Genomic DNA, 22,843 nt, shown 5'->3' with positions numbered 1-22,843 from the left:
AAAGTGAAAGCTGGCTTGGCTTTCAGCGTGTTATTTGCCCCTATCTGCCCACAAAGGGATGGCTAGAGTCTGAGAATGACACCTAATTTTGTACTGTATCAAGTGTATGATCTTATGTCCTCATAAGAAATATCAGTGGGTACATTTTGAGAAAACCACTTAAAGGATAAAGCTGATGCATGGCACAGGCAAGCCTTGCCACTGGAGGTAACGAATCCCTCTGGAAATGATTGATTAAATGTAGTTTTAGATCTTTACTATCTTCACCTTTATGGCAAAATTATGGCCACACTTATGTCTCTTGATAGCTGGATGAGCAATTCTCTGAATTGAAATAAACAATTCTTAGTTTTGAAGAACTGGTGCCTGAATCCTTTCCAGCAGCTCTTCATTTATGAATGGATCCATTTCTCTGTTCATATCCATTAGCACCCTATCTATCCATGATTATAGGTGCATATTGTGCAACCTGTGTCTTGTTGTGAGTACTACCAGCCACTGGGAACTCTGGGTGCAGACGGTGAATCAGAAGGACAAGCCTTGGGTGGGAATTAAGGGGTCTCATACACAAATTCATCTTTGTTATGATGATAATTTTGTTAATTTGGAAGAAAGCTTATTAAGATTTCCTCGGGGGCTTCTGCTCCAGATTTTTCTCTCTACTATGGTATCAGCCCCTTCAAAAATATCCTTTGAGTTGTTATGCAGGCTCTGACAGGGAAGGCTGAGGATTCTTTGAAATCTCAGCCACTACTTCATCTAATATTTAGACAGAAAGGTTCTTGTTATAATTTTGAATGCACAGGTATCCATTTAATATAAACAATAGCTATTCATGAGTATGATATGGTTGTCTTATACCTACCAAGTCAGAATCTGTTCGTCATAAGTCAAGTCAAGAATTTGACCAAGGCAAAACCAGTAATGTCTTACTCCAAGCAAGTATCATAAAGTAGGTTTTCTTTACTAAATATGTAAAAAAGACTTTGGTCTAAATGGCCTCTTCCACAGGTGTGATTGTGTCTTTCATAGCTATGGCTGCATCAACCTTAAGCTCCTCAAATTTATGAAATTACTTTGTTTTTGTATAAACATTTTAATTTAACCTTTGTTTAATTAGATATCCACACCTGATTCTTATAATACCCTTGAAGAAAACATTGACAGGAAAACAAATATCTAATATTATTGAGTTCCTTCCAAACCACCTACTAATGCCCTCTCCTCACAAAATCCAATAGGGTTTTGTTGTTGTTATTGATACATCTGTGGTATTTCTTCCCCTTGCTGAATATAGGGAAGGTGGTGTACACTATTCATCCTGGAATAGGGAACACACAACAGAGGGAAGCTATTGATATACAGATCTCAACTGTGAACATAGTTTGCTAGATATCCTGGGAGTATGAAAGGTTGCCAGCTTGTTCCCAAAGGTTGGTTAGCATCCAAGTATTGTAGAAGCAACATACTGCCGCTTGAGGCTTTACGCAGTACATCAAGATTACTTTGGCAGGAAAAGAATTTTCCCTTACTCCATTGTGACCCCCCTGAAGATTCAGCTCTGTGGGAGTGGAATCCTCATATATTTGGAGCAAGTGCTTCTTAGGTGTGAATATGGAGCCAGCCTGTGTAGCATGGAATGAATGAACATATCTGAATATACTGCAGGATGTGGGGAGGGATGGTGAGCATGACAGAACATTGAAAAAGACACTGTATAGGAGAATAGACCTGCAAACACTTCTTCAGGGGAAGAGGCAAAAAAGGGGGGATTGACCCCTGATTGTCATCCCCTTTGTTCTTTAGCAGCACTAATTGCTGCCTTGCAAATAACACACTTCCTTTTGCCTTTTTGGGACCTGATGTCTTGGATGTTTGTAGGACTTATCCCTGAGTATCAGGAGAATCCCCCAATTCATAGTAGGAGGAAGGGAAGCAATATAAGTGCCCTGCTTCTTTCACCAGGGAACAGAGGTTTTTTCAGTATCACAAGGAAGAGGGGAAGAAGGCACTTCTGGAGTTTTTCAGAGCAGATTTTCCTCTTATACTTCAGTTCTGTTTCAGGAATTACCTCCTTGTCCTGAGACACTTTCCCCCAAAATTGTGAAATATCTGATTTGGCTTTTCAGTATTGGAGCCACAATCCCTCAGTAAAGGATGGGGATGTGACATGTGTGACCAACTGGAGTCCTAAGCCATTGCAGTGCAGGGGTAAAAGGCATGGTATGTTTCATCTCTCTAAAGGCTATAAAGACAATCCAGGAAGAGTGGAGGAGCAAGAAGATTCTAACTCGCAAGTACACAACAAAAGTAATACAAAGGTTTAAAACAAAATGGCTAGGAGAAACTGAACTGCCAACTTTTCCCACTGTCAGAGGCAGAAAATCTGATGACTTGAGCTGAAGGGTGGAGTTTAGTTTTGATGTCTCCAGTGACACTGAACTACCTTTGAATTCCATTTGTGTGGAGGTTAGCCCATTAGTAATAAATAAGGACAGAAGCTGTGCAATAGAATCAATGTTTAAATAAATGGTATTCTACTGTTGCTTAACAGTGCATTTAAAACAGCAATTCATTCCAATGTTAATGTAATTAATCACAATTAATTTTTTAATAGTTTGACAGACTGAGTTCTGGCTTGTAGGACTTGTGCCAAGAGAATTCTCCTGCTTCCCATAAGAGACTTTTCTGGCCTTGTATGCTGCTACAGGAAAAAGCAGGGAATGATGCTTTGCCTGGAGATTATACTGATTAAAGAGTATAAAATTTATCTCAACAGGGCTTAGAATAGTAATAAAAAGTCCCACAAAAGAACCATGTTAACAAATATTAAAAATCCATATTCTATAAAAATCAAGATGATGAACGGTATTCTTTCCATACGGCAAATATATGAAAAGAGGAAGAAAAAAACCATAAATGTATATTAATAATACAATAAAATAATCAAATGATATTAGCAAAACATTCAAAGCTACTGTGGACTTTTAGTAACTTTTATCTTTAAAATTGGGGCTACTGAAGCCATAGTGTGCTGAAAGCTTTTAAACAGAGCTCCGCATTGGAATGAATGGAGAGTTTGACTTTAAATAAGTGACACATAATATTATGAAATATGGAGCATGATAGACTTGTAACAGTATATAAAAGAGAATACATACATCAACAATCAGGAAGTCCAGCCAGCACCAGGCATTAGTGAAATACATTTGAAAACCATAAGCCACCCATTTTAAAAGCATTTCCAGAATGAAGATATAAGTGAAGACTTTATCGGCATATTCCAGCATGGTTTTAATAGTCTTGCGCTGTTCAATGTATATGTCTTCAAAAGCCTGTGAACAAAATATTGTATGTGAAGTGCTTATATAACATAACAGTTTGCCATATAGGCCAAAGGAACTGAAAAAATGGCCACTATGCTTTTTTTTTTTTTTTTTTTTTGTAAATTAATTGCAATGCAGATAATCATTATTTCCCTCCCATCCACTTATACTTTCTCTTCCCAATTAGAACAGATGGCACCATTTCTCCTTCACTTTGTGTAACATATTCCCTCCTTTCATGCTTATTATTAGAGCTGTGCAAATATCCACAGACCATTTCTGTGGATTGCACCTTGGACGTGGATACAACTTTTGTATCTGTGCAGAGCTCTGTAGCACAAACTCACCTGAACAGGGCGACTGTCACCAGCCCTCAGGCTCCAACTTGGCTCTCTGAATCAGCCAGCAGCAGACCGTGATATGTGGCTATAGCCCACTAGATATCTGGGAGCTGTAGTCCCCAATTTGCTCAGGTAGAGAAGGCAAACTACAGCTCCCAGAAGGGGGTGCAACCTTATGCTCCTGTACAGTGAGCCAACCTCTATGTGCATTAGAACTGTTGTAACTAAGTAGAGGTATTTAAGCCATGCACTGGAGGGCAGTGCTGCACACAAAGGTCCAGTGAAAGGTGGTATGGTGGGGGCAGAGCAGGTGGTGGGGAGGAAGAGTTATTGCAGTGATCTGTGGAGTTATTGGTTAAAACTGCAAATCCCCAGATATCCACTTCATATCAATAGATATTTGCACCTATGAATAGGGGCTATCCACAGAGAATTTTTGTGACTCGTGGATTAGTTTGCCGATATAAATTCTGTATCTGTGAAGGTTTCTACCTATTAATTACCACATTCAGTAAAGATGAATGATGATCCATACTGCTCACCCCAGTGGAGTTCTTTGTAGCTCAAACTCCTTTTCTTCTTCCCCTTTAGATAATTATTTGTTGACATTAGGATCTGAACTCTGCTAGATGCATCTATCTTTCAACCTGGGTTGCCAAAAGCAGGATCTAATGCTGACTGTTATGGACAGGGATTTTCTGATAATCATACCAATGAAACCAAGCTGTATAGATTAACTAGCAAAACAGTCTTCAGCATGGTTTTATAACCGTTCTCAGGCAAAACTCTCTCCGCACTTATCAGGGAACCTGTGCAACAACCCTGCCAATAACACATGCATTTAAATACAATTGTAGTTAGTATAGAATATTCTATGGAACGTTAACTATTTAAGTGTTTATGCAACACACCTGCTTTCATTCCAGACTGGAAAATAAAACTTTGAATTAATCACTTATCTATATGATATTTCAGTCTGCTGATGCTGCACTCCTGGGTCAGCTGTAGTTCATTTACACATGACAGAAGCAATAGGAAACTAACAGTTCATGTTCTATTTCTTATTAAGGAGAATAAAGAAAAAATCATGAACATTCAAAGAATAAGTGAAGATATTTTGATGTGTAGCGGCTATAACTAGGTTCCTATTTCAATATACAACTGATATTCAATCTTCCATGCTTGATGCATTTATAGCCACCAAGAATTTCCATATCTACTACTTTAATTGACAAATGTTTCTTGAGACTATTTCTGTAGTGATACAATGACATTTCTTACTTGGGACTTTTTCCAATGGATGAAAACTATGCTAAGGATATCTACATGATTAACCACAATACTAGAAACTTAATGTTAACATATATCTTAGTTGTTTCACATTACAATTACCAGAGCGCCACTGCTGAGGAGAATCATGAAGACAATGAAGGTCTCAAACCAGTTGTGTTCAACTATCTTGTAGCAGGTTTTCCTAAGATTCCACCATAGTTTTCCTTTCCCATCTTCTATGCTGACTTGACAGCACTTGAACTTCCGTACACAGCCTGGCAAATGTGATATTAAGTTGTGAGACATGAAAATAAGGCAACAATGTATTCTAAAGCATTAACATCTGTCTGACTAATTTTAGAGTATTCCCCTGCATTCTTCAGCCTGTTAGTCTCACCATTTGCAAGAAAAGTAAAGATTTGTTTGACATATTTTGATTACACCTACTCAGTACCATTAGAACTTCCAGAGCTGTATGCCAACTTCTACACCTCTGAAGGGGATATTAATAGAAAAGAGAACTGGGAGAATGAGTATTATCCCCTTTTGAGGTTGCTAGCACTGTTGGTGCCACTAGTGGGGAATAGCTTATGGAAGCAAAACACTCCCTTACACAACAATTTGCATCACTCACCTTCTGTAAAACAGGCTTCTGGTTCAAGAGCTTCTTCAGGTTCTACCTCTGGTTGTTCTCCTTCTTGAGGAAGTCCAATATCAACTGTACTGCCTTCAGATGAGCTGGATGCATTTAACTTCTGTAAATAAAAGTCCACATGGCTGTTTTTAACCATCACATTTATTTTAAACAGAAAATTAATATTTGTATTGCAAACCAAAATACTGTGCATGTATTTCAGTGCTATTAAATAGCATACTTACTATATATGTAATGATAAATTGCTTTACTACAGGCAAGGTCACAAGATTAGAAATTACATCACATGTATTTTTTTTACTGAAAATATTCTGAGTCACCAGAATAATCTGGCTATTTTCTGTAGCACATATGAATATATTGAAATAAAATTTCAATATGGTTAAATTTTAGGTTATAACCAATTGTGTTACTGTATCCGTGATACTCAGAGAGAAAATCCTGAGCTGCAAGTAGCTTTTTAATGTGTCTTCTGCAGATCTTTCAAGCCAGTGCTATTAAAACACTCTAATTTAATTATCAACCAATCTAAGTTATTAACCAATCAGGGTGTTTTTACTATGTTATTAACCAATCATAGTTGATAAAATAATAATATTTGGTTAGCCATTTTTCTGTAAGAATTTTATATACACACATACGAAGTATTTACCTGTCATATTGTTTAAATAGGAATACATAGTACTAGAGTAAATGAAACAATCAATTCATGCTATAGTGGTTCTTTTGAATAATCTGATCACTAATTTGGCACCTGAACCACTGAGGTCTGAGTATCACTCAATTGCATTATGGGTAGCACGTCATTTTTCCAACATTATGACCAAACCAATAGAAAGATACATAACAGTATTTTCATGTCTAATGTAGATGGCATTCTATCAAATCTGCAAAACCTAAAAATTGATATTTAAACTTTTTCATCTTATTGACATGAAAACACATATTACCAGTTGTTTATAAGTACTTTTTAAATTTCTAGATTATCAGAAAGAAAGAAAGAACAGCACATTTATTTTAGAGCAATAGCCATTATTTTGCATTCTCTTTTGCCAATGCACTTATATTGTCTATTGTGCATTTTGAAACTACTTGTTATTCTGGTACAGTACACATACATGTCCAATAAATACATAAGTAAACAGAAATATTCATACTTACATGATATCTGAAATAAAATCAAATACTTTTCAGAGAAAATTGTAGTAAGACTATTGCTTCAATGAACCAAAGTGAGTGATGTAATCCAAATCTTCAACTTTATTCTTTTATGCTAGGTTACCATATGATTAGCAATGGACAAATATGAGTACCATACTAAATAAAAGTGGTTTTGATCACAGCGTTCCATGACCTCTTACAATGTTATTACCATGTAGTGCATAACATCAGTAAAATGGCTGCATTGATAAATAGCTAATTTTATAAAGGGAATGATGTAAGCAGACTGAGAGTACATACTTATGTGGTGTTGTTAGTATTAGACAGATGGTTGCTGCATTGCAGCATTAAAGACACCTTCTCTACTTTTCTGACACTTTTAAAGCTTAGATTAGAGGCATTATTCCTAGGAAGAATGTTCTATTATTATGGAACTTCAACTTTTTTAGTACTTGTAAAGAAGTTAATTATAAAGAAAACTATTTTATCACCTGTTCAACTTAATTTATGAATACTGAAAACAGACATAATATTTTACAATATTTTAATACTGAACACAAAGTACAGTACATGCTTCAGGCTTAAAGACAACTGATTTGCTTTTCACAAATTATAGTTTTACCATGTTGCAATTCCACTGATTTCAGCAGATTTATAACAGTGCAGTTTAAGAGGAGTGTCAGGTTTGTAATCTTCAGAGCCTAGCTGTTATTTTGGTTAAATCAATTTGTTTACCATGATTATATGAAATTGATTGATTTCCATAATTAACACTGTTATAGTTGGCCCATCTAGGATACCCAGACTTAGGGCCAAATTTCGTTCACTATATTTAAGTTGAAGTCAATGGGTGACTTGCATGAGACGAATAATATATGATGTTTTTATTACATTAGCATATATGTTACTATTTTATATTGTCTTATTTACAAATAAATCCTCCAAATTTAGCAAAACTATTTATAGCAAAATATTTAACAATGGTGCATAAAGAAAATACACTAGGAAAAAAATGTATTACAATTTTTGTTTTTCTGGAAATCTTAGTTTCTTTAAATCAAGATTTCCTAATCTTTCTGCAATATGTATGATTTACAGAGATCCCTTATATTAGTGGCGGGAAAATACTCGTCCATGGGCTGGATCCAGCCTGCCAGGGCTAGCTCCTGATGTGGCTACAGATACTGGCAATCACATCTCCCACTGGTTGCGGATAACCATTCCTGGCCAATGGGAGGTGCATGAAGCAGTGTCTTGGTCCACTTCCAGCCACTCCCATTGGCCAGGAATGGTGATCTATGGCTAATTGGAGCTGTGATTGCCAGTACCCGCAGCTGTACAGATAAATATAGAGGTGGCAGCCTGCCAGGGGTTAACTCTGGATAACCACCGTCATGTTATTGCCTACTCCTGCCTTATATGAGTGGTGTCTTAAAGTGCTATGCAAGATCAGCATCTAACATACTGCATTTATCATAGAATCATAGAATAATAGGACTGGAAGGGACCTCAAGAGGTCATCGAGTCCAGCCCCCCGCCCTCAAGGCAGGACCAAGCTCCGTCTACACCATGCCTGACAGATGTCTATCTAACCTGTTCTTAAATATCTCCAGAGAGGGAGATTCCACCACCTCCCTTGGCAATTTATTCCAATATTTGACCACCCTGACAGTTAGGAATTTTTTCCTAATGTCCAATCTAAATCTCCCTTGCTGCACTTTAAGCCCATTACTCCTTGTCCTGTCCTCAGAAACCAAGAGGAACAAATTTTCTCCTTCCTCCTTGTGACACCCTTTTAGATATTTGAAAACCGCTATCATGTCCCCCCTTAATCTTCTTTTTTCCAAACTAAACAAGCCCAGTTCATGAAGCCTGGCTTCATAGGTCATGTTCTCTAAACCTTTAATCATTCTTGTCGCTCTTCTCTGTACCCTTTCCAATTTCTCCACATCTTTCTTGAAATGTGGCACCCAGAACTGGACACAGTACTCCAGCTGAGGCCTAACTAGTGCAGAGTAGAGCGGCAGAATGACTTCACGAGTTTTGCTTACAACACACCTGTTGATACAACCTAGAATCATATTTGCTTTTTTTGCAATAGCATCACACTGTTGACTCATATTCAACTTGTGGTCCACTATGACCCCTAGATTCCTTTCCGCCATGCTCCTTCCTTGACAGTCGCTTCCCATCTTGTATGTATGGAACTGATTGTTCCTTCCTAAGTGGAGCACTTTGCATTTCTCTTTATTAAACCTCATCCTGTTTACCTCTGACCATTTCTCTAACTTGCTAAGGTCATTTACTACTGCCCAGTGGATAGACATTCTAATCAGTGGCAATTTTGAGTAGACAGTGTTTATGCAGGACTGGATCTTTGTTAGTTGATGAGATGCAAACTTAAAAAAATGTCAGGAATCTCCAAATTACTTAGCAGGGTGTCTAGCATCCAGGATTAAATGCTACAAAATAAAATATTGCAAAATTTCATAGTACACTTTCTGTATTGTAGGGGAGTGTGTTGTACCATGCTTTCTGTAGGTACTGTAATAATGAGTACAGACTTCAATATTCAGGAATTTAAGTTGGGTGGTACAGTAACATTTTTAGGTAATGTTGTAGAAAAGGAGGCATGTAGGCCACTGGATAAAATTTCACTCAGAAAACTTTAAAGGTAAATATGTGAGTGCTGTAACCCATCTTGGGCAGATATATCAGTCCCAGTCTCAGAAATGGCCCAGTGTATATGATTCAGATGGTCCAAGACTCTACCTAGTAGATGCCTTGCCCTGACTATGGCGAGACGTGATCATTTCCAACTGGTCTATAGGATCTGGGAATCCTATGAAAATTCCATAAGCAGTTTATAGTCAAGATGGAGTCCAGAGTGACTAGTCCTACTAATTTAAAATAAATTAGTGGTATTTGAAATGTCTGGTACTAAACTGGAGAAAGATATTGAAATCTACAACACTAAAAATGTATCATGTTTTCTTTTTCTTACAATTTTCAAATGGTGCAAAGAGACTTAATGGTCTGTGTGTCTTATTTTTTATCTAAACTTTGTTCCCTTAAATCAGCATGCCTTAGTTTTATAAAAACAGTTCCCGAAGGAATGCCAACTGTATTGTCAGGGATACACGGATAAATGTTCTCCCATTAATTTCTGGATGTTTACTCTTTCTACAGGTCTTTCTTCTATTTCCAAATCATACAGATAGTTTAGTGTATCAAAGCAGTGAATGGAGTCTTTTTCACATACACAGTATGAACAGACCCTATAGGAGATAAACAATTACTTAACTGACGTGCACTCATTTAAACTTGCTCAGCCACAATAGAAGACACTGACATAATTTTCTTCTGAATATTAAAAATGCACAATGTTAACTGCAGCACCAACTGACTTGAGTGGTCCATAGGCCCATTGACAGATCAGGGCAAAGGCAGCCATTGCTCCAGGGCCCGGTGATTCAAAGGGGCCCTGGGCTCCAGCTGAAGCTGTTGATGCAGTGGCAGCAGGCGGTGCTTCAAGCCTCTTTGAATTGCCATCAGTCCTCCGTTCTGCGTGGTGCAAAGGGAGACATGCCATGGTCTGGGTGGCGCTAAGGCCTGACTCCTCAGCCCTACCCTTCTGCCTGAGGCCTTGCCCCTTCTGGGGCACGCAGAGCTGTGACTCATCACCTTCCCCCAAAGCCCACAATGGCTGTCAGCCCCACTAGTGGTACAGAAATATCAGGATGAGGATAAACTATGCCTTCCTTTCCTTCTCTAGCAGTGCTGACTTTTTCCAGGAGTTCCCTGTCCACAGCTCTTAATGCTTGGCAAATAATATATGGGAAGATTTACAGTGGTGAGGACTTGACATGGACTTATTTGATTTACATAAGCTATACCAGCCCTATAAACAAGATTTAGAGGCAGGTCCTGCAAGTTTGAAAAATTATTTCAGAGTGTACTGTGCATGTAATTTCAATGGAGTATGGGTGCCTAACTCCTTTAGGCTCATTTGAAAAGCCAAACCTCCATCTATAAGACTTAATTTGGGCCTCCTTTCCATCCATGACTTTATAGGATAGTAGGGGAAGTCCTGTCCACAGATATGAGGTTAGAAATCACCCAGTGTATTCTTTATGAAGATACATATCACAAATTTGCTGTACATAGATATTGTACAACACAGCTTGTTAACATAATATAATTTAATAATGTAGTATTCTAAGGTAGTATATGTAAATTTACAGAAAATGTATTTTTGACATAGCAGTTTAGCTATTGTGGAATACTGCCTCTAGAATGGTAAAACTGATAAATAAAGGAATGGATTCTGTAGTTCTCAAGTAAGGGCCACAGAGTTGGGCTTGGTATGAATACCAATTATAAATTTCAGGAAAAGCCACAAGTAAGATAAACTTTAAAGTATATTCCAAGTAAATAAATTTATACCACAGCATTAAAATTACCTCTTAATAATACAATAAATACATAACTTTAAATTCAAGGAAAATACTCTTTTTGTACACTGTGAAATTATGTTAAGACTTTGCTTGCATCATTCCGACCTGGGCAGCATTTATAGCAAAAATGCGGCTGCAACAACAGAGCAAAAAAAATTATAAACTGGTTAAAAAAATAAACTGAAATTTAAAAAAACCCTATGGTTAATTTTGTAAGAGGAAAGAAAAGAGCTTAGAAACTCAGCTACTATGAAATGTGTTAATTCAGCAAGAGGTCATTGCAAGAATGAACAATTGAATAATAAGTTCTTATTACTGATGTTTCATGAAATTTATTCAGTAAATATTTTAAAGACTAATAGATAACTTAAAATGAAAGATTAGAGGTAACCAGGATTAGAAGAGAACAAAATGGTCAAGCAGAAACACAAATAATATAACAAATAACTATCAGGAATATTAGCAATTAGCCTTTATTAATGTAGGGTAAGTATTTGAATTTTATGGATGGTAAATAGGGTCTTACTCGTATCTTCTCACAGAAAATCTGGTATGCTTCTTGTAAAGAGCTGTAATTATAATCACATAAGTTAAGGTAGGCAGATTTATACTCTGCTTACCAAAGTAATGAAGGCCAATAGCAGTTGGTATTTGAAACAAAAGCATCTTTTAAGTTGTCTTTTACTGTTGAGAGTTCTGTTACTTCTCTCTTTGTCACAGAAAATATATTTCCTTAGTATACTGTTCCTGCATGTCTCAGACCGGATTACTCTAGCAACAATTATATTAAGAGTATTACTCAATTGAAACTTACAATAAGTCAGTATAATCTGCAGAAGGGAAATTTTCTGTTGAACTGATATGTTCAACAGAAAAAACTATATGACAGGAAACTTCCAAATATTGTAAAGATTGCTCAATCATTCTATATGGATGTAAATAAAACTACACACACATTAAAAAGTTGTTTATGAGGCAACATCAGTAGTAATTAAGATGTTAAACCACAGCAACTAAATGCAATAGGTCACTGCAGCGTCAGCAATCTGAGCTCAGAATCAAGGGTCAGACCAGCTTGAACTTGAGTGGCTAGCCTGAGCCACACCTAGTGCAACTATCACACTGGTATTTTAGTATGCTAGCTTGAGTGGTGCAAGTGTAAAACTGTTTATCTGCAAGGGGAGAAATAAGCCCTGCTGCAGTAAAGACATGCCGAGTGATAATATGTTCAAAGTCAGGCTTTTAGACTGGAAATTACACGGATTTTTTTTTTTTTTTGGCTGAATAGCATACTGAGGAAATTATTCTGATTGAATGGTGTCTACATTGACTTATGAAGTATATAACTTCCCTCTTCTTTTTCATATAATGGATTAAAGATACAAAAATACTTAAATAGATTTTAAAGCATCATTCTGATCATCACCCAGAGGTATCTTTAAAATATCACATGTACCAGTAACACCTTCAGTCATGCTTCAATTAGCAATATGATACAAGGAAAATAGCTCTTAGTTTAGCTTTTTATATAGAACTAAACAGTTGAAAGCAGTCTGGCCACAAGGGAAGGACTAAAAAATTTTGCAACAGGGTCTAAGTCAAGAAATTTTAAATATGGTTTTTTTTGAACTTCACACAAACTTCACAGGTTTATATAATTTTGCTTATATCCAGGGCCCTTTGAATTTTTAGCTTTAATTTATTTTTAATATGCTAAGATGAGAGCAATACACAGCTCCCAGTTCAATTTGTTTTTAAATAAATGTCACAGAGGGCCAAGTTGCCATTGAACAGTTGTTGAAATCAGGGTGAAAAGGACCAAAGAATAGAACAAGAGGAACTTGAAAGATTCTATTTTTAAAGATTTTTTCCAACTACCCATAAAAATATTTAAAACAACAAAGAATTCTCACCCAATCATTTGTCAGAATGGCATGAATACCAATAGGTAAATAAGGTGATCTGTGATGAAAGTGGTGATGTTATATTCAAATTGATACAATCAATTTCAATATAGTAACATCACCAACTAAGAAGGCCAAATTGCTAAAAAGAATTCAACTTCAGAGTGTCAGGTCCAGTTTCTAATTTCAGCGTGCACTACTGCAATTCTGCTACAATGACAAAAAACAGACATTGGATATCACTCTATATCCCTAATATTTGAGGGCAAAACAATTCTGTCAGTTCAAAGAAATGGGATATCACAACTACAGCAAATTAGTGGGTATTGACTATAAGTGGGTAAATACCTAATTGTAAAAACAGAGACAGTTGTCAGATAAGTTTTTCATTGCACAGAATTTTACCACCTCTATTGTAGTCAATAGCCACATTTTTCCTCAGCTGATATAACATTTTGTAATGTTACAGGTTGACTACACCATAATATTGCTTTGTGACAGTATAGTAATGCTGAATAGGTGAGATGGAGGGTGGAAAAATGGGGAGATCGCTTGGTTCAAAGTCAATAATATCTTTCTGATCAGAATTTTCATTTTACTCGATGTAAATATGTTCATCTTTCTCATAACAGGAAGTTTTAACACTTTTAGATTTTTTTGCCTTTTTTTAGGATGGGCAAACTCCTTGTATAAATGAAAGGGCTCCAAGATGAACAAAATGGGTTAGAATTTGTTCTCAGCTCCATCTCGTGTGTGTGTGTCAGCTCCATCTCTCCTGTGTGTGTGTGTGTGTGTGTGTGTGTGAGAGAGAGAGCGAGCAGAACTGGTTTCCAAATGTTTGATTGACAGAATATCAGTTTTCTGTAAGTTGTTTTACCAGATGACGGTAACATACTTTGTATCAGTTAAATTAAAATTTATGCTATGGTGCTTCTGTTACTGCTTGATATAGTAAATAATAATTAAAAAGCCTATACAAGATTTAAGGAACAACAAATATTTATACAAAAATAAAAACATAAAGAAACAATTAAGCACAAGTGGATGATTATTTGAATTTCAAATTACCTTAATTAAAAATGAAAATATGATAGTATGAGAAAATTTCAATACAGCAAACAGCTTTCTATTACCAATATAACATACTCCTGGGATGATTAAAAGGCTTCCTTTTTATTTTTATGATAAACCATATTCTACTTGCTTCCTCTTATACCTGAGCTATTTCAAAGCTAAGTCCCAAAACTTTATAATCAAAACTGGAAAACTTACATAGCATGCACTTCAAAAATTTGTTAGAATATTATTAAAAAGCTCATAGATAAGTCAGCATTTCATTCATAAAATACTGGGGGTGCCAATCTTGCTGACCATGCGGTGATGTGAGTCAAATGACTCAGCAAAGAGCAGTTTTGAATGTTTCTACTATATTGCAATGGATGGGCAAGAAACATAGCTGAGTAGCATGCAGGCCAGTCAATAGCCATTAGATAAATGATCATATATATTTATAACTTGCTTAGGTAACCTGTGTAAAATTGGTGATACGTTGCTCTGCCTGGTTAAAAAAGTACCAAAGTTGCATTCTTGATTGATCCAGCTTGATTTTATGCCTGTGAGAAGTAAGAATGGTAGGAAATGAAGTTCAAGATACCAACTATCTCTGCTTTTCTCCTCTGGAAACTCTTATACATATTCATTGATTAAAGACTTCACGCATTTATTTTAAGTACATTCAAAGAAATATAAAGAAGGGTAAGAGTATAAAATAATAAAGCTTTTTAGACCTTTGAATCCTGATTAAAATTAAAAATACATTATAACATGATTACAATAGCTCTACAAGATGCCTGCTTTCATATTAGGAATTATAAAAATATCAGATGAATATTTTTGGTAAAATTATTATCCTGAAACCTACACTTTTGAGAGAAATTGAATGGATCACTATTTCTATAGCATCTATTGCCATAATGTCTAACAGGTAGAGTCAATGTTCAACAAAGGAATGAAAAAATTCCTTTTGTCTTCAGTGGCTGCTGTATTGAGCCAGAACACCAATAGATTATGTGATAGTAAGTTGGGGCCCAATTCTGCAAACCCTCATTGATGTAAATACTTCTTACCCATACTAGTAACCCTATATATGTAATTGTCCTATTTGTGTGGCAAAGGGATGAGCACAATCTATGATTAAATAACAGAGTAAAGGAGTCTCAGAGGGCTAACCCTGTTAGTCTGAATCTGAAAAAACAATGAGAAGTCCTAAGGAACCTTAGAGATGAACACATTTATTAGAGGCAGATAGAGACAAAAAGATAGCTTTTAATAATTGGTATCTAAATCCTATCAAGGAAAATCAAAAGTATCATGAACCCTGGCAAGTCAACTGTAAATGTATAAATAGACAGCCCAACAATGAATTAGTAATATACACAAAACCTAACAGCAAAAGCTTGATAAGTTCACAAAAACCAGGAAGACTATCAAACAACCAGAGATACTAGATGATTGAGATGCTAAAGGAGCATTCAAGGAGGATAGGGCCATTGCAGAGAAAGCTAATTTTCCCTTGGTCCCATAAAGTTTGTTTACAACCAACAGTCCTGGATCTCAGTGTTTATTGCTGTTATCTAGCTCTAATTTACCCCTAAATGTCTTCTAAGAGCCCAGTAAGCAGTGGAAGCATTGTTAATGTGGCTAGACAATGTTGACCTCATGTAGTTCAGAAAATTCTCTGTATGACACCAGTCAGGTCCCAAAGGTGCTAGACTAGAGTGGTTGAAACGGTACCAGGCAAATTGGTTGAAAGAAACCATAGTAAAATACAGGATTATCAGATACACGGGTGAACATGATATACTGGGGAAGGGTCAATACAGCTTTTGCAAATGGAAATCATGCCTCACTAATCTACTGGAATTTTCTGAGGTGGTCAATAAACATGGGGACAAGGGTTATCAAATGGATATAGTATATGTAGACTTTCAGAAAGCCTTTCGGAAGGTCTCTCACCAAAAGCTCTTAAGCAAAGTAGGCAAAGAAGGGGCAAAATTTGCAGGTGATAAAAAATTTATTAAGATAGGTGCAAAGCAGACTGCAAAGAGTTACAAAGGACTCAGACAACAATGGACAACAAAATGCCAGATGAAATTCAATGTTTATAAATGGAAAATAATGCACTTTGGAAAATATAATCTCAGCTATGCATATAAGATGATGGAGTCTAATTTAGCTGTTAAGAAAGAGTTCTTGGAGTCATTGTAAATAGTTATCTGAAAACATCTACTTAACATGCAGCATTCCCCCCAAAAGCGAACAAAATAGGAAAGAGACCATTAGGAAAGGGATAGATAATAATATAGAAAATATAATGCCACTGAATAAATGCAGTGTATGCCTATACTTTGACTAATGTATGCAATTATAGTTGCCCCATCTAAAAAATGATACATCAGCTCTCTGCCTTATGCTCCACTATCTCCCCACCCCCATCACAGGCTGGCTATCTTGTGGTATATTAAACACACTGTAGGGCCTTCAGGAAAGGAGGGAGTTCCAAGGGCTTTATATTCATGGCTTCATGATGCATTACTATTTCTATATATACAGTAGACTATGCCATGATCAATAAGTTGATTATAAAATACCAGAAGTAAAATCTTGGCCCTACTGAAGTTGATGGGAACTTTTCCCATCATCTTCAATGTAGCCAGGACATCACACTAGACATTTCGTCTTGCAGAGCTATTTAGGAGGTGGGGGAGCTTAACATGAAAATAGCATAAATGTACTGAACAAAGCTGTCAGTCTCTTTTCTGACCACAAGCTCATCATTAATGTCTCCTTTCATTAAGAATCTTCCTTTAGACAGGGCTCAATATTGGTCATCTAAGGCCTTGTCTGCACTAAAAGGAAGATCACTGTTGCCATAATCAATCTTCCAGAGTTCGATTTAGCGAGTCTAGTTAACATTCACTACATTGAACTCAGAGGGCACCCTTGTCAGTGTTCAGGACTCCTCCTTTTGCAAGGAGTAAGGAAAGCTGATGGGAGTATTTGCTCCTGTCAGCCTCTCGCTGTGGGGATGCCACCAAGCTAGGCTTAAGGTAAGCTGACTCCAGATATGTATTCTGCATAGTTGGAGTTGCGTATCTTAAGATGAGCTGCTGTAGAGCTGGCCTAACAGAAATGTTCTCATTCTTCCCTATAATAGACTTCACAGTATAGCAGAATCACTCAAAGAGGGGTGTGAACTAGATTTAATTGGATTTTTTTTTTAACCAAATTGACTGATGGGGCTAATGACAGATTTAGGAACAGTTCTCCCTCTCGTGGCCTTGGAAACTTCAAAGCTATGTCCAAATGGATATTTCCTGCCCACCAAATATAAAAGCCATAAAAATGGACTTCAAGAATGAGGATGAAAGGAAAAGGCTGGCCAAACACAATTGTTAAGAATAATTTACACATCTTCAATACCTTTAATGTGGGGGGGGGGGGTTTAAGGTGTTTTGCAATCAATAGTAAATAATACCTTACAATACTCCTGTGAAATAAGACTCACTAGAACCATACTATAGATGGAAAAACAGGCGAGAGTCTTGTTTCCTGGCCAGAGTGACTCAATGAAAGAGCTGGGAATGGAACCTAGAATCCTTATCTAGAATGTTTATCAACTGTCCCATGATTTGATCTCTTGAGAATGACCCTTCATGTTGGTCCCAGGATACTAGAAAGACAAGATGAATGAGATGATATATTTTATTATTTCAATCTTTGTTGGTTCAGACTTAAGCGCTAGTACAGAGCTCTTCTGAAGAAGTCAGTCCAATGAATGGTATTACGTCACTTACCTTATCTAACAAAAGTTTAACACGACTTTAAGATAAGGACAGAGAACTTAATTATTCCTAAGAAATGGAATTAACCATCAGAACTAGTAGTTCACTAATGGTATGTGGTGCTATTTCGGGATTAGGCTGATTAGCCCTCAATTGGAGTATTGTGTCCAGTTCTGGGCACCACATTTTAACAAAGTATCAGAGGGGTAGCCGTGTTAGTCAATGGACACAAATCTGATATTAGGAATGGCAACATACAAAAACCTGTAGAACACTTCAATCTTCCTGGACACACAATTGCAGATCTAAAAGTAGCCATCCTGCAGCAAAAAAACTTCAGGACCAGACTTCAAAGAGAAACTGCTGAGCTACAGTTCATCTTTAAGTTTGACACAATCAACTCTGGATTAAACAAAGACTGTGAATGGCTTGCTAATTACAAAAGCAGCTTCTGCTCTCTTGGAATTCACACCTCCAGATCAGCTGCTAGAAGTGGGCCTCATCCTCCTTGATTGGATCCACCTGGTCATCTCCAGCCTGATCCTGGCCTGCATATTTATTCCTGCCTCTGGAAATTTCCACTACATGCATCTGACGAAGTGGGTCTTTGCCCACGAAAGCTTATGCTCCTACACTTCAGTTAGTCTATAAGGTTCCACAGGACTCCTCATCACATTTTAACAAAGATTTGGAAAAATTCAAGGAGGTCCAGAGAAGAGCAACAAAAATGATTAAAGGTCTAGAAAATATGACCTATGAGGGAAGACTGAAATAATTGGGCTTGTTTAGTTTAGAAAAGAGAAGACTAAGGGGGGAGAAGATAGCGGTTTTCAAATATCTAAAAGGGTGTTACAATGAGGAGGGAGAAAAATTGTTCTCCTAGGTCTCTGAGAATAGGACAAGAAGCAATGGGCTTAAATTGCAGCAATAGAGGTTTAGGTTGGACATTAGAAAAAACTTCCTAACTGTCAAGGTGGTTATGCAGTGGAATAAATTGCCTATGGGGGTTGTGGAATCTCCATCACTGGAGATATTTAAGAGCAGGTTAGACAGACACCTGACAGGGATGATCTAGGCTGTGCTTGGTCCTGCCCTGAGGGCAGGAGACTGGACTCAATTTCTCAAGGTCCCTTCCAGTTCTATGATTTTATGATGCTTTCAGTATCCTCAAATAGCGATTCTGTGTCTTGACAGTGCGCCTACTATTTCAAAATATTTTTTGAAATAATGGGCACACTATTTTTATGTCCCTGTAAACTTCATTCCACGAGGATTAAGGGATGCTTTGGAATTGTGGTTTATTTCTAAATTTAGTGCTGTGTAGACAGCTCCAAATCATATATATAGTAGCCCAATGTCTGTGACTCTGTAACGCTGAAACGCTGGCTGTTCCCTCTGGGCGGCACTGTTGCCTCCCACCGGGGTGCTTGGCTGACTTCTGTGCCACTCAGCTACGCCGCTGCGGGGGAGCAAGCGGCGCAAGTGGCTGTTTGTGGTTCGCGGTCCCCAGGGAGCACCCCCGTGGCTGCTTGCGCCGCTTGCTTCCCTGCGGCGGCCCAGATGAGCGGCGCAGAAGTCAGCCGAATGCCACGGCAGGAGGCAAAGGGGGGTGGGGCGGTGACATGCGGTATGACAGTGGCTCCAGGCCCACCCCCTGGCCATGAACAGACCCTGACCGGGGGGAAGGCGGGGGAATGAGGAGGAGCGGGAAGTGGAAGAAAACTGGGAGGCTGCAGGATCAGTGTTGGGGTGAAGTGAAACGGTGCAGGGGGGCATCTGGAGCTCATAGGAAGCTGCTCAGCTGGGCTGCCACATGGGAGCAAGTGGTGCAGACAGCTGTTTGGGCTCTGCGCTCCCCATGCAGGAGGAGCAGGAGAAGAGAAAGAGAGAGTGAGAGGCAGGAGGGGGAGGAGAAGAGAAAGACAGATGGAGAGAGAGGCAGGAGATGGAGGAGAGCTGAGAGAGAAAGAGGGGGAGGCAGTAGGAGGAGGGGAGAGAGAAAGAGACAGAGCGAGAATCCAGAGGCTCAGGAGAAAAGACCGAGATGGAAAGGGAATAGGACGTGGAAGAGAGACCTGAAAATCCCGTTTTATGATGGGCTAATTGGCTAGTTACTAAATAAACTATTTTGAAATTAACTCAAAATAAACTATGTAATTTGCCTAGCTCAAATTGCATAGCTTATTTTGAGCTAAAGATGCAGTGTAGATACACCCTAACAGTGTTCCCTGCAAGCTCTGCACTTGTATGGCTGCTCAGGAGAGATTCCAATGCTGCCCAGCTGTTTAACAGAGTGCTCACAGTTAGATTTATGTTTCTACTGGATAGTGCACATCCACACATGCCTCAGTGATGTAAATATATTATTCCATACACAGATGGAAAATAATGCGCACAGGATGAAAAAGATTACCGTGAACATTGTTCACTAACTTTCCAGATGCAGAAATATCAATGACCGAGAAGAACTATACTGAAGGGGAACTAATATAAAGAATATTTCTGCAATGGCATATAGTTTGTTAAATATCACGTTAAGGAAACTCCTAGAGCTGGAGATTTTAAAGGAGGAAAATGACCTACTAAATAATTCATGAAAACAAAGCAATCTTCTGCCTTACAGGATAAATCTGATATAACTAATAATTTTAGTCTGAGAGCATGTCTTCAATATGGGTTTGATTGATAAGGGAGTGACTGATCACTTTGCTATTGACTCTTACTGCACCTCAAAGAGTGCAAGGGAAGTTGATGGGAAAGTGTCTCCAGATGACACAGTGAAGACACCAAGGCAAGTAGATCTAAGTACATTGACTTCAGCTACATTATTTACCTAGCTGAAATTGTTTAACCTAGATCCATCTCCTGCTGTAATATAGACCAGCCCTCAGAGAAGAAAGACAGTTTCTTCATGAGACTTATAAACCTGAGAAGAATAAACAGAGGAAACCAGGTGCAATTTAAGTGAATAAAGGAAACTTTAAACTACTGCATCTTGCCAAGAATCTCTCTTACTATAAAATGTTGAAGAAAATCTTGTGAGTAGTCCCATTTCTAAGTTTAACTAAAACTCATTAGACATGATAAAAGGGAACAGAAGACTTCTGAAGGACCAACAAATGATCTCTAGATGGAAAAACAAAAGACTCATATGCTGATGTTAATGTAATATTTGTGGATGTATCTGAATGTTAATGAACTGGGATGAGTGTATAGGAGATGTCAAGAGAGACAAGCCCAAGAAAGGAATGTTAGGATCATCTGGGCTTTTCCCTGTCTTATCTTGTGTATAGCCTTGCAAGGGATTGATCCTGAAAGGGGCTGAGCATTCTGGTCTCAATCCAGAAAATTTAAACAAGTGCTTTAACTTTTTGCCAGAGTGCTCAGCCATGGCAGGCTCAAGCCCTAGAGGAGTAAAAGAAAAGCATATACATAAATATAATCCTTCACAAGATTTCTGAAGAGAAGATAAATGTTATTGTTTGTTTATCTAAGTTTAATTCATATTATAGGAAAAGATATAGAAAGCAGTTTTTTTTAAAGAGACTCTGGTAGAAACCTTAGGGATATTTAGAGTTCAGTGCTTGGGAATCAGTCCTGGGAACAAAGGACAGACCACAAAAGCACAACTTGATGCCTGAGATATACCTAAACAAGTGCTTCCAGCAAGAAGCATAAAGAGTTCCAGACAAAAGGAAAGGAAAGCCCCTCCATTAATCTGTGGATCCCAATCTGGAATTTGCACAAAATTACTTGGATTTGGATGAAAGTTCAGAAAAGGAAATGGAGAGAGAGAGGGATTTTAAAAAATGTACCAATAAGTACATGTTCTTGGCCTTACTAGGACTACTCACCATTTCAAAGTTTTGATGTTCACAGTTTTTTTAACCTTACTCATTCAATAGTAACTATTGCAATTATAGTCAATGCACACAAATAAGGCACAATACAATAGTATTTTGATATCCTATTGAATTCTTCATATGAAAGGTTCTATTTTACACAAGTTAATAAATTTAGTCTGACAACACCACTGTAATTTATATAATTATTATTCCTATTTTACAAATGAAGAAACCAAGAAACAGACAGTTTAAGTGACTTATCAGGATAACACAGAAAGTTTGCAAGAATAAACCAACTCTCAGTCATAGTTTGAGCTATATAATGATCCTTTCTCCCCAAAATTCTGATATGAATAGCCTTTATGGTTGTTTATGAATAACCTCTATAGTTGTGGTTAGGTGTGAAAGTGAAGAGGAATGTGAACATTTTATTTCAAGGAATATGTTTGGAAACATGGACAAATAGAAGGCTTAAAGAGCAGAAGTATTCTGGGAAACTACATGATCTAGGTAGAGGAGGAGAAAGAACCTGTGTCCTTGCTGTCATCTGATAATTACTGATTCTCTCAGTGTTAGAAATACTTTGATAAGCTTAGTAATAAACTTGGCTGGTCCACCCATAGCAGTGAAAAGCTCTGAAATAGATCATAATGGAATGATGCACCAATCAAACCTCTTGTAAGGTGCTTGAGGGAGAATGTTTCTTTTTCTTTGTAAGTGCACATTAAAATAGTTCAGCAGATATATGTCCTATTTTTGCACTTAGGACATATAGGACACCAAGGGTGTGTCTAAACTACACCCCTCTGCCGACAGAGGGATGTAGATTAGACACATCGCTATTGCAAATGAAGCAGGGATTTAAATATCCTGTGCTTCATTTGAATAAAAATGGCCACCGCTTTTTGCCGATGTGGCACATTGCCAGCAAAAAGCAGCAGTCTAGACAGGGATCAGTCAACAAAGAAAGCCTTTTCCGACCAATCCCTTATGCCTCATGCAACGAGGTTTACAGGATCAGTCGGAAAAGGCTTTCCT

General features: G+C 37.6%; 1 protein-coding gene across 1 annotated transcript in view; it reads right to left on the bottom strand.

Moving 5' to 3' along the window:
• Positions 1-22,843, bottom strand: part of LOC102446022 (sodium channel protein type 2 subunit alpha) — a 114,817-nt gene that overhangs the window by 22,798 nt on the left and 69,176 nt on the right. Inside the window, exons 18-20 of the mRNA XM_006137325.5 lie at positions 5,574-5,694; positions 5,060-5,214; positions 3,162-3,335 (exon numbers count right to left, since the gene is read on the bottom strand). Coding sequence (XP_006137387.1) covers positions 3,162-3,335; positions 5,060-5,214; positions 5,574-5,694 — 450 coding nt within the window. The remainder of the gene's footprint in view (positions 1-3,161; positions 3,336-5,059; positions 5,215-5,573; positions 5,695-22,843) is intronic.

The sequence above is a fragment of the Pelodiscus sinensis genome, chromosome 7 (assembly GCF_052426305.1).
Source record: "Pelodiscus sinensis isolate ZL-2025 chromosome 7, ASM5242630v1, whole genome shotgun sequence".
NCBI lineage: Eukaryota > Metazoa > Chordata > Testudines > Trionychidae > Pelodiscus > Pelodiscus sinensis.
The sequence above is the reverse complement of the archived record's forward strand: the minus strand, read 5'-3'. Positions and strand labels throughout refer to the sequence as shown.